The following is a 13,298-nucleotide window of genomic DNA, read 5'->3' on the forward strand; positions in this document are numbered from 1 at the left end:
AGGATGGTACCCTTAAGATATGCAGGAGTATGGTCCTCTTGATGATCACTTAAAGTGATGCAGAGGCCTGTCTGGGAGGATGAGGGCAAGGAGAAATTGCTTCCTCTTGTACTTCTGCCCCTGTCTTTGCTTTGTGAGAATGCTAACCTGTAAGCCCCTATTATTCCAATAAAAGTTAACACACAAAGAAAGAGAAGGGAAAAAATACTTGCATGCAGCTTAATCTGAGTTCCCAGATGAACCTAGTCTTCCTCCAGGCTCTGCAGAAACAGACATCTTCTTTTGGTAGGCTGGTAATTAATTACACGACAGATTCAAACAATGGCAATTTAGCTGAGACCCTGAGGAAGCTGGGTTCAATGGCTGCCTAAATGGACTTTGTAAATTAAGTCAATATTGTGTATTGTAGAATTATGCTTGTAGCCTCTGCATAATTCTACTTCATATTTTATGCTTAAATAATTTTTCTGCCTTATTTCTAAAGCATGGGACTAGGGTTGCAAAGGAAAGTATTTGTGCCTCTATAAGGCGCTTATATATATATATATGTAAAAATCTATATACTAAAAACTGTCAGATGCCTTTTAACTCATTCTAAAACTGACTGACTGATTTTAACCCTCCTCTGCAAACTGTTTTGCAGTTTCAGTGAATCAATATTTTCTCATACAACAGTTTTCCTGAAATGCTTCCATCTGTATCTAAGGAGAGTCACCTGAAAAGCAGTGTGCCACCTGAGCCATCAGGTGTTTGCACATTTAAGTCAATATGATAAATTAATTCTTCAGGTGTGACAGTCTCCACCTTATTCCTCTCCCTTTGACCTCCACCTGTTTCTGAAATTCAAGATACGGAGGGGTGAAGCAAGGATCCGCAGGAAGCAGTATCCTTATGATGCCCCTGGGAAGAGTGCACCCATGCAGTCTGGGCTATAAATCCATTGACTTAATTACAAATTGGATTAGAGGAGTTAATCTTTGGTTCTGCGGTGTAACACCAGACTGCTGAAAGCCTGTTGGGGATTGGCAGCAGCGTGCAAGTGCTCTGGCAGTACAGCCAGTTCCTGTCCTTTAGACCCAAGTGCTGGCAGGACCGGCAAAGTCTTGGTGGTGTGCCAGGGAAGAGCCTTTGAGCCCTTGCTGCAGCACCACGGTGGTAAGGGCCACCTTTTAGAAGGTATATGCAAAACTACTTCTGATGGATTAGATACTTGAATAACATATAAAAAAAAAAAAAAAAACCACACACACACCTCAGTGAGGTCTTTTTGGTTTGTTTGGGCATTTTTTTAAGCAGCAGCACTGAGTTTCTTAATTTCTTATGTGGACAAGCCTGTGGAAAACCAGTTGGAAGGAACTTTTAACACTGTAAATAGTCCTACTAGAGTAATATCTCTGTAGTACATTGTTCTAGCATTTGAGAACTTTGTAATCCTACTCGACTCAGTAACTCAAGGTTACCAAGAATCTCCTGAAACCTATTTGGGAGTATATAGGGACTGTGTTGGCTAAGGATGAGTGCTATGTAGTGAGAGTGCTGGGCTGAAAAGCTCCATCAATCTGTAGACCATGGCTATATTACAGATTGTAGTGAAAAATAAAGCACATGAGATTGTGTAGACCTGAAGTTGATCTGGACATCATAGCGTGAAGCTCACCAGGTCATCCATGTTTTGCACTTTGAAGACAGAAGTAATGTTTCTCCCAAAGAGATGTTTTAAATCCAAACCAGTTGCTCCCTGCTTTGTCTTAAACGGCTTTGACTTGCTTATTCTTTGTTTCAGGTGAGGATTCCTGTCTCACTGGTCTCTTTTTGCCTCAGCCTTTTCTCTCTCTGCACGGCGGATAATGACATTTTCCTTGTTTCCTGTAGGTGGTTGGATGAATCCATCATTCAAGACATCACACCCAAGCTGCTTGGGGACTGGCCCAACACATACACCTACACCAAAGCCTTGTCAGAATACCTGATTCAGCAAGAGAAAGGAAACTTGAACATTGCTATCATCAGGCCATCCATCGTGGGAGCTAGCTGGCATGAGCCTTTCCCAGTAAGCATGAATACATAGCACATCCCTACTGAGAGCCCTTTGATACAGCTGGAGCTGCGGTACTGTCGGGCATCTCTCCCTGCTTGTAGCAGAGTCCGCTTGAGAAACAGGTACTCCAGTCCATAGGCGAGTGTGTGGAGGAGGTGGACCAGTGCTGGAGTAGAACAGGAAGCCTCTATCAGCATTTTCAGGAAAGACTCTTGGCTCCAAGTGCAAAGAACACATTTAAGCAATAGTAACAAGAGCTGGGATAATAACGGTGCAAAATGCTGGACTTGGAACTGACAGTCTTACACGCAGAGGATCGTGCCCAGATAGACACACAGGGGACTTTCTGTGCTAGCTGGGGAAACACAACATCTGAGGGTCAGCTGTAGTCCTGCTGCATTCTGGTTTGAGTCTTTGTGTGGTTTAGGCATTCTATTAATGAGGTCCTGATGAGCACCCTAGACTTCACATGGTCCATGAAAGCATTTGATAATGTCATGTGCAGTTACCTAGTATCTCTGTCTTATGTTGGCAGTCATTGGATTCACTGGATTGACGCTTGTATGGGCCTGTTGCAGATACAAATGTCAGCCACACAGTAATTAAATGCAGCTGTACTTTTGGACTGAAATAATTCACTAAGCTAAATATACTGGTAGGAATAGTGTGCCCTAACATTGCAGCCAAATTGGAAAGGCAACATCAAGTCACCCTTGGCTTTCAAGCTCAAAGTGTGCCAAACAGGCTGAGATATAGCCAAGGCTCTGGGCCAAGCTCCCCATCTTTGAAAGACAGAGTGAACTCTGTCAGGTGTCATAACCTGCTTCAGGTCAGACAGCTCATCACTGCTCTTAACTCCAGCTCCCACAAGTGGCAGTTTCCCTGATGTGAGGTAGGATGGGATTCAAAAGTGGCGTGGTTTTGGGGGTTGTTGTTTTTCCTTGCCTTAGAACTTGGCTGGAGTAACCAAATCAGTCTCAGTGACATCTGTGTGTTGTATGTCGGAGGGTATGTAACACGCTGCCTGTTTTCAGCAAGTGTGACAGCACCAAGGCACTGCAGTGTTTAAAGCCAGAGTTTATTCCTGTAGCCAAGTCATATAGGAAAGAAGTGGTTTCTAAAAACAAAATCAGATTCTGTTGTTGACGGGTAATTGCAGACAGAATGAGGTATCATACAATGTCTCCACTATTTAAAATCAATTAGGTACTTGGTACTGGTTAGCTTCCTGGCAGCTGTCCCAGATAGGCTGGCATCTGTCTTAACTGGTGTCTCATTGCTTCTTTGTCTACACCACAGCGTTATAACCCTTTCACCATTTCGAAGCCTGTGTAAGCAATATATCATCGAAAGAAATAGTAATCATTCTTCTTTCTTGCAGGGTTGGATTGACAGCTTCAATGGGACAAGTGGAATATTTGTTGCGGTATGTCTAGTTACTTTTTAAGCTCCCCTTAAAGTGGAGTCCGTTACTAAAATAGCAACTCTGAAGTTACTCTACAGCCCCTCTTAGAAATTGTATGCAAAAAAGAATCATAGTGATTTTCTGAATCTGGTAGAAAGATACCACACGCTTACCATACATCCATGTGCCTGTAGGACCCAGAAGAGTGTCTGTTTATGCTGCACTCAAAAAAGGACACTGAGGGAGTATTCATGTTGCTGGTTCGCTAAATGTGAATTGCAGTTTCTAAAAACTCTAAAAAAACCTAAAGTTTTGGATAAATTTGGCCAAATTGTCAAAGAAAATGCAAAAGAGGCATTCTTGAAACTAGGATAACTCACTGATGTCAAAGCTTGAATCTTATAATAGAACTTAATTTTCTAGGCCAGATTACCATACTGTCAATAGGAGGCAGCTTCATTTATCCTTTCACATGTATTGTTTCTAAGTCCACTGCTATAGTTTGTGACCACTCCTCAATAACAAAGATTCTGGGTCTCATTTGCCATTGCTATATACAGGATTTCTGCATGTACAGAGTACACCTAAATAATGCGCGTAACCATCAATACAGACTCTGCCAGTTACATCAATAGTTCACCATATTCTTGCTTAACACTTGTGTAAATAACTATGGTGCAAAATGGTGACTAACAAACCCATAAGATAAATAATGAATAACTTGATAAAAGATTCCCTGTAATATGAAAACAATCATTACAGTTTAACAAATGAAATCAGTAAAGCTGCATACCTTTTTCTCTTGGCTTACATTTCTTTTCTGAACTCAAATTGCTGCCTTAGGTCCGTCTGTCAATGCTTACTGCTGTATAGCTATGGGCAGATATTTTTGTTCATGTAACATTCGTCCAACTCGATTACTTTGTAAAAACTACATTGTAATCGGTGTGATGCAGTGTATAAAAGGATTAGTAGTCTACAATCCTAGGAGAAGAGAATAAAACCCAAATATCATCTTGTTAGAAAAGCTCATTTATACATGAAGTAGAGCTTAAACAGTAACTATTACAGTTACTTCTGGAATCCACAGGACCAGTGAAAGTAGTGGGTATATCCCAGCTAATGCTTTTACCTGAAACCATAGTTAAATGTTTCGGAGAGATTCAAGAGCCCCCAAACACATCACTTGTGTTCACAACGTGTTATTAGCTTCTCTTCATGTCACAGCTTCTTTAAAATAATTATCAACCTCTTACTCATTGCTGACTGCTTATAAAGCTTGTACCGCCTCTCTGCTCTACTCCCTGCATCTTGTGCTGTTTTCTGTGTTCTTTCATGATGTCTTGTCATCATCACGATAAAGAAAGTTTTTGCAGTTCCTTAATTTTGCAGATCCACTCCTTAGATTTTCATGTGACAGGTTCTAATTTTTGTAGTGGTATCTCTGATTTTTGATATATTTTTTTTATTACTTTTGAGCACTAAAGATGTCCATCACAAAAAATTGTCTAGAATTGATTTGCAAGGAAGATGTTATACAAAAAAGTTTCATCGCATTGCTTTTCATTCCCCAGAAGTGAATTACCTCAGTAACAATTACAGCAGCTTGCTGTCTGTCATATGTGTATCATATGCCAGTATGTTATGAAACACAGGCCAAATTCATATGCTTTCAGCCATATAAAAACAAGCCAATTAAATCTTTAATTTTTTAAAAAGCATTTTTCCCCCCTCCTTTTTTCTTTTCTTTTAATCTGCCAACAAGTATATAACACTAATGGTTAAGTATTGGGAAATTTTGCCCCCTTTTCAGTCTTTTTTCAATAGTGTTCACTTCAGGAACTTACACTAGAGCTTGCATGTTTTATACAGTTATCCTTTGCCACTCATACCAGTAACTAATATTTTCTACTTTTCAAAGCAAAAAATTTCTAACCTTACCAAATGCAACAGCAAACCTAACGGCCGTTTCACGAAGACCAGGTTTCACATGCAGATGCCAGGTTGTGTCTTTATTTCCAGATTAACTCTGTGGAAAGGAAAGATTTTGAAATTCTAGGATCACTGTAGTGAATAACTACCCTTTTGAGTAAAAGCTTTGACTTGCACTGGAATAGTTTTGAAATAGAGGTAGTATTTTTGGTTCAGGTTTGAAGCTCTGAGGTTCTTCAATATAAGAAATAGAGACAAGGAAATTTGTGTCACCTGCACTGAGCTCTCCAGTGATGAAACACGACAATTTGATATGTAACTATATCAAGACTTAACCAAAAAAAAGACAAAAAGCAATGACAATAGGTGCAGGGTGTAGAGACTTTGTAGAGTCTGTGTCCAGTAGCTCTCTGTCCCTGCAGGCAGCAGTGCTGGCTGGCACGAGTCAGGAGCAGAGTCCCTGTGGTGTGGAGAAGTGAGGGGGGAATTGCCAGTGCTGACACAGCATTTGTCTTGAACTGTCTCTGGATGCTACTGAGCTTGATTGGACTGATGCTAGGTTTTTGGAAGTGAAAAGTATTTATTGTTAGGGAGCTCAAGAGATGCTCAGTCATCTGAGGGAAAAAAAAAAAAAAAAAAAAACAACACATGGTTTGAATTAATGTATTGGTATATGGTGAATCAGTAATTCCTGTTTGGCAGTTTGAAAATTAGCCCTTGAAATCCAGGTTATAAATTAGTTTGATTACCTGGAAGTTGTGTGATTACAGCCAGCTCTCATGGCCAGCTGTTATTTCAAACTGTATTTATTAGTCAAGTAGCTTTATTTGCCTTAATTAAGGATGGAAAAAGTGAAAGGGAAGTGTTTTGGTGGTTTGGTTGGTTTTTTTTTAATAGTGTCCCCCCCAATACCGAAGTACTCACTTTCAACTTCTACCCAAAGATTATCCTATATGGAGAACAACCTCCAGATTCAGATTTGGTTCAGATGATCTTTGGGATCATCAGGGGAGAATCCAAACTCCAAACCTTGCAAAGACTTTTTTTTTTTTTTTTTTCCTCAGCTACCACTACAATATTTGACTGATCATTTCATTCCATAAATAGATATATTTCCTTTAAATATTCATGTCGTATGGGAGTTCGGGTTGTTCTTGATTATATAATTATTTTACCTACAGTTGCTCCAGCTGCTGTAGGGAGAAACTTTGTTGATTTAAGAACAAAATTAAATTAATTACATTTTCACTGGACTGTAATTGACGCATTTTGTCTCGCTGCTCCATATGATATGTAAAGACCTTCCTCCCTGCAAGGCAGTGAAGCTGTAGGGCAGAACCGTGGTGTAATTCATGTTCCGGACAGTGGCTGACATCAAAGTGCCTCATCTGGGAGTCTGTCCAGAAATGTCAGACTCAGACTGGGAAATGATTTTGGAGGCTTTAGCTACAATAGCTTCTATTTCACTCAAGAGAAAAAAGTCGGCAATCATAAATAGAAATATTTACCCGGTAATTAAGTACCAAACCATTTCCAATGTAAAAAAGTAACTTAAAACACTTAAACCTGAAGTCTTTACTAAAATACACAATATATTAAATCTCTAATTCATTCATGTGTACACAAACATCGCATGCTTCTCTGAATACAGGCAAGTTTGCAGCACATCCATCAGATTTAATAGTTTTGAAGACCTCAAAAATGTCTTTCGTGTACCTGTGAACACGTGATAGTTTATCACGCAGTGGTGTCTAGTGGGCATGTGTACACAGCAGTGGAAAACTCATGGCTGAGCTTGATTACCACCTTTGATTCTACTTTCTTTTTTTTCTCTTTAAAAAACCACCAGTCAGAACAACAACAGAAAAATCATAGTGTTGTTGCAAGTTAAGGTTTAAATGTCTAAGCATAACTGTGGTTGGGCTTAGGACAGCAGAAGTTAAGTGCATGCCATAGGTTTGAGGAGGATGGAGTTGTGTGGGGAAGCTTACACGGCTGCCTGTGTCTCAGTCTATGATCCTTCTGCCAGCTGCAAAAAAGGATGAGATGTGACTGCTCAGGAGTCTTAGCTCATGAAAATTAAATCAGTCGTAAGTGGTATTGCCTTACTTGCAAGCTATGAAGTGTAACAAAACCGTCTGATTATAAGAAGGGGAAAAGAGGGGGAGAGAGACAGAACAACAAACCCCAGATAAACACCTCCCAAACAGGGGGATGCAGTGTCCCTTAAAATCCCCCAGTGATGGTGTAGACAGTGGTGTGTACTTTACAAGTTGATATCAAGTCTGAAATGCTTTTTCCATCACATCTTTCTTCTCCCCAGACTTCAGGCAAGGGTTTTTCCACAACTAGGCATTTCCTGTCCAGTTGCTGTAGTAAAACTTTGTCTTTAACTGATGGAGAGCTATTTTATCATGAAATGGGAGTCTTGGGTTGTAAGAAAATAAATGCTATAACATTTCCTTTGCCCTAACTTTTAAATATTCATGGATCTGTAGAGCATATTCTTTGCCCCGTCACTGAGTCCTTCCCTCTGGCTTTGCATGGATCTAAATTATAAGAGCGTTTTTCCTTCCTTGCTTCACTAGTGCTTGTATCCTCCTAGCTTTTCCACTGGGTCCTCAGCATCATTGCATTTTATTTCTCACGTGCTAGGTAACTTGATTGCAACCTTGACTCTGCCATTGGAGGTTTCTTTTCTTATTTGCTCCCTTCAGCCCTCATACCTGACACTAGGTGAAGTTCCTTCACCCTGTTTCACCTCTACATTTCTGTATTATTGAATTGTCCTCCCTGATTTAGTCTGCCATGTTTTTGCCATCTGTTGCCGTGTGTCTGCTGTGGAACCTCCAAAGATTAATTGGTCATCAAGGAAAACCCTTGATAAGCATTCAGGTTAAATATATATATTTTGGGAAGCCTGATCCCCTGACAAATTTGGTACTTCCAACCAAAGCAAAATGAAAATCTTCTATTCTTTGTTGTTGTCTGCCTCTTCTCTTTGGTTGTCAGTACTCTGTATTTTCACTCATTAATCTCCTGATTGTCATTGGGTTGCAATCTCTTCAAGGCAGGGGCCGTGTCTCAACTGTATCTTTGGGCTTAACAGACACAGCTTTGTAAAAGAGAAGAGTGTGAATACATCCAAAGGAAATGGAGTAAACTTTTCAAAAAGCCTATTGGTATCATTTCCAAAGTGACTGCTGTCTTTGAGGGACACTCAGCCCTCTGTCTGCCTGTGTCACTTACAAAAATGTAACTTCAGGTATCACTGGGAATTTTACTTTAGTAAATTCAAATACATTTTTTCCTAAGGTATTTTTTTCATATTGAGTTAAATAAGTCACAGCTTTTCTTGTACACAGCACAGATGTTATCATGTTTTAGACATCCTCTGAAAACACAGAACAGTGGGATCTGCCTGAGATCCATCTTTGTTTTCACAGAACCCAAATAATCTTCTGCAGCAGGTGCCAGCCTGAAAACTGCTAATGTGATGGTCTGTCCTCAGTCCAAGCCGATCAAATCTCACTATGGCCTTACGTTAGTGACCGTTTTCCTTTGTCCCACAGGCAGGCAAAGGGATTCTGCGGACTGTCATCGCCAACAACGAAGCGGTGGCCGATATGATTCCAGTAGACGTCGCCATCAACCTCACCCTTGCGGCCGGGTGGTACACTGCCGTGCACAGGTGGGCAGCTGCTCCTGTTTTGCGGGGCTTGGGCATTTCCTGCCTGCACCAGGACTTGAAAGGGAACCAGAAGCTAATGGAAAACCTGTGCAAGAGCCTGGCTGATCTGTTTTCTGGTTCAGGTTTCCTCCTCCATGTCGGCAAGGGCTAAGAGCACAGCAGAAGCAATAAAGGCAGGGGTTTAGAGTTAGGAAATCTCCAAAGCTGCAGGTGAGATCTGTTTCTCAGTACAACATAGGCTCAGCTGACAAGTCTGTCTCTCAGAAGTGACTTTTCTGAAGGACAAGAACTTTACTGTGGCTTTGCAGCAGCTACTTTTCAGGCCTCCTTTCTCAGGCAGCTGCATTAAGTCATTTTTCCAGTGTCTTCCAGAGTTTTCCTGGTGAAAATGCTCTGCCTGTGTTCCTTGGAAAATGCTGCACAATATAAATATATTATGGGCTCATATGATGGGGAGAGGATCTAAAACCTATTCTTTGCATTGTGGAGAAGGGTATGTATAAGTGACATTAAGGATTTAAGATCTTTCCCTGTGAACCTCTAGCTCTGATCTTTAATCGTTAGGTAGGAAGTGGTAGAGTGTAATCCACATGAATTATTCTGGAGGTGTATGTCATTCTGAGAAATCAATACCAGGCAAATAAAAGGCAGAAATATTTTACATGGAAAAGACAGAATAAGCCCTCTGAGCTGAGAGTAGGGAAGAGCTGTGTACAGTACCCTAAATACAGGGATTCTTAAAAGGCAGCTCGCCAGCTCTTCAGATTTATTTTTCTCATCTTTTTCTCCCCCTCCATCAGCATCAGACACAGCAGCACAGGCTGGGAAAAATAGATACAGCTTCCCCTTACCCACACACCTCTGAGAGCCTCCAGATGAAGAGGGCTATGGCCTGTCCATAAAGCTGGAAAAGGAGAAGAGCACATGTTGATGAGCAGTATATCAGCCCACAGGTAGAATTCCCAGCTCTGGCCGTGGTGGGAGAAGGGCCATGTTTTCTAACTTTTCATTGGCAAAAGATACATAGTTTTAGTCTGGTTCCCACACAAATAATTATTAGGCTAAAGGAGCAACTGAGGATCTTGATTTAAAGCTTTGTGTAGCTGGGCACAACCCCAAGATCAGCAATCTGTATACAAAAATCAAGAGCCTGAGCCTTCTGTAAATTTGATTTCTCTGAGAGAATTTTGGGTTTAGGTGCTGTCCTGAAGAACAGCATGTGTGGTTTATGATTATTTTTTTTCAAATCATCTAATAAGAAAGTCAGTGTCCTTCAGGGCAGCTGACATTACCCACAGAAATTAGATTCTAAAACTTAGCAGAGAGCTGCAATTTTCATTACATAGCATAGAAATAGAAGCTGTACAAACCCCTACACTACCAAGGCCATCAACTCAGCTGGAAGGTGGAGAATGGGAAAAAAAAAAAAAAACCAACAAGGAGAGACTCTTCACTAGAAGCTGGGAAAACAGAGAAATCCTCTTCCTTGGTGTTTAATGGGCCTGACCCATGGAGTAAGTGGAAGCCTGCACTTTCACATCAGTGCGTTTTCCATCAGGCCATGGGCGTAGCTCAGCACTACGTGAGATTTTGGTATGGGTACATATTGCAGATTTAGTCTGTAGTGAGTTGCTGTATTGATCTGTATAACGCAGTTTCCCACATTAAGCACTACTGGGCGTTTCTATGTTCAACACTCTATCAGACTTGCACTCAGCAATTCGGTTACAGGAGATCATGGATTCGGAGCTTGACACATGTCTTTCAGTCCTAACCATCCCTAGAAGTCTGCTAGGAATTAGTAATAATGACAGTATACAGCCAAATGCCATGAATTCAAAGCATTATTACAAAAAGCACCATTAAAACTGTTCACTATCCAAATGCCATTTTCAAGTTTTGCTGTGTGAGATTTTCTGTCGCAGGTTTAGGGGTTCTGTCTCCCAGTCTCTTCAGTCACAGGAGTTTGTAAAAGAGAGGTTCCTCATGGGCAGCCTCCTCCGGTGGCTCCGGCTCTGAGCACCACGTGCACCCTAGAAGCACTGAGGTGCTGTATCCTCCAGCCACGCTGCCAGCCCCTGTTCAAGGCCAGATCTCACTTCTTTTAGCATTTTGGCAGATGGCTCCAGATGTACTGTAAGAAAAATGCTGTGCTGATGGCATCACTTGCACCCTTGGCAAGGCAGGCTGGGATCGAAAAAGCTGTTTGACTAATTCTTGCCTTATATCAAAGGAAGAAATGAAAAGCAGTATGATCTACGTTAAGTTCCACACCCAAATAACATCAAACTTTATTTGGTATTAAAATGAGAATTTTGTTGAAATGGATTCGTAATCACCACCCTAACAAATGGAGTTTGAAAGTAGCACAAATCATATCCTTTAAGTAAATGACTGTAAAATACACAGTGTGTCCCTGAGGTTGCCTTGGGCCTGTTATTTACAATATATTCAGATAAACTATTTTTAAAAAACCCAGAAATGTGTCAGTATGTATGCTTTCCTTATTATTTTTATTTTTTATAAGTGATATATGATTTTTCTCAAATCACATACGCTTTCCAGAATCTGACTGAATGGTATAAAAATGGTATAAAAAAATTGTGGTTTATACTGTATTTTCATATTTATGAAAAATGCACTTTTCTGCATTTTTTTAAATAAGCTGATGTTACTGTTTCTTGGGCTGTTAGATTTCATGCTCCATTAATAAAGCTTTCGGTGCTTTTCTTCAAACCTTATAATAATAATAATAATTTCTCTTTTCCAGACCAAAAAACCTGTTGGTGTACAACTGCACAACAGGCGGAATCAACCCTTTCTTCTGGGGAGAAATGGGTAAGTTCTAATTTAAATCTAGAACGTGTCAAACGTCAATAGCATTCCCCAGCCAGGCTTTGAAGTGGTGGTTTCCTATATTTAGGTGGCATTCAGCATCTGCCATTCAAACTGCATGTGGGAGACCCAGCTGCAGTCAGTGAGGTCCTGTGGGCAAAGTTCCTGGTGCTGGGCGTTCAGCGCAGGAAAGCATCGATTCGCTTTTCGTTGTGGGCGTAATCACAGAACAACCCAGCAAAGTGCTGCACTGAGGTGTTGCGCTGGTGGGAAAAGGAATGGAGAACCAGCCCCTTAATTCTATGAGAAGATGCTCTGTGTAGCCCTAACACAACATCTTCCTTTTCTGGCTGCTGGGGTTGCTGGGTTTGAGGTTGTTTTTGTGCTTTGAAATCACTTGGAGAACCTTGATAGTAAATCAAAACTAGTATATTATGGAAGCAAAGTAGCATTTCTTCCTCTTTCTGTGCAGAAAATTCTGAACAGAAATAATTGGTGTAGACTTGAGAAGGCAAACCTTGAAATGACGGGTGCGCTTCAAGAACAGTTTCCCTTTTGATCATGAATTTTATCAGTGGAAGAATTCAAATTATTTTTGTGGCTGACTTTTCTTCAAGTGGATGTGCTTCTGAGGCAAGGCAGAGGTGAAAGAAAAGGAGACAAATCCTGACACCTTTACAGTGGAAAACTGATGCTGAAGCCAAGCAGCAGAACTCTGCTCAGGTGTATACTGTAAAATACTGCATACAGTCAGTGCGTGCATGGACTTCTAACTTCTAAACAGCCTTTGCTTTACATTTGTCTTTGCATTATTTAAGTAGGCAAACTGTAAGTCAGTAGAGAATCAGACCATAACTGCATGTTCAGAACAAAGCTTGTCTGAAAATCCTATTAATGTCCTAACCATGATATTGATCAGTGATCGAGCAGGGAAGACGTTTCAGCAATCGGCTGAGCAGTGAGAACGTCACACCAAGTTCCTGGCTTTTTTTTGGTGGGAGAGATAATGTTGTGTTTAGTCACAGATCTTCTGTGGCTTTTTCACAGGAGTAAATGCAAAGCTCTTCACAGGCTGCTACTTCAGGCAACAGCCACCGTAGTACTACTACCTGAGGTCTGCCTTTCTTAACTTGTTTTCAATGTAACTTTACTGATGGAAACAGCAATGTATTAATGCATTGTAATTGATTTTATTCTGTTACTTCGCTTATAGCAGTGGATTTAGCAATGAAATCACCCGGGTGCAGCAGCAGCTTGCATAAGCAGTTGAGCTGTGTGATGGAACTGAAGGCAAAATTTTCTCCTTGGGTGACACTGTGGACCTCTTTCTACCACATGTACCCACAGTTTTCCTGAGAGCAGCAGGCCACAGAGAATTAGGATAGAGTATCAAAGAG

The 13,298-nt window shown here is 40.8% G+C and overlaps 1 protein-coding gene across 2 annotated transcripts in view; it reads left to right on the top strand.

Moving 5' to 3' along the window:
- Positions 1-13,298, top strand: part of FAR2 (fatty acyl-CoA reductase 2) — a 149,824-nt gene that overhangs the window by 118,598 nt on the left and 17,928 nt on the right. For both annotated transcript variants that reach the window (XM_037390225.1, XM_037390226.1), the window contains exons 5-8: positions 1,873-2,050; positions 3,420-3,464; positions 8,948-9,066; positions 11,837-11,904. In XM_037390225.1, the coding sequence (XP_037246122.1) occupies positions 1,873-2,050; positions 3,420-3,464; positions 8,948-9,066; positions 11,837-11,904 (410 nt within the window). The remainder of the gene's footprint in view (positions 1-1,872; positions 2,051-3,419; positions 3,465-8,947; positions 9,067-11,836; positions 11,905-13,298) is intronic.

The sequence above is a fragment of the Falco rusticolus genome, chromosome 5 (assembly GCF_015220075.1).
Source record: "Falco rusticolus isolate bFalRus1 chromosome 5, bFalRus1.pri, whole genome shotgun sequence".
Taxonomy (NCBI): domain Eukaryota; kingdom Metazoa; phylum Chordata; class Aves; order Falconiformes; family Falconidae; genus Falco; species Falco rusticolus.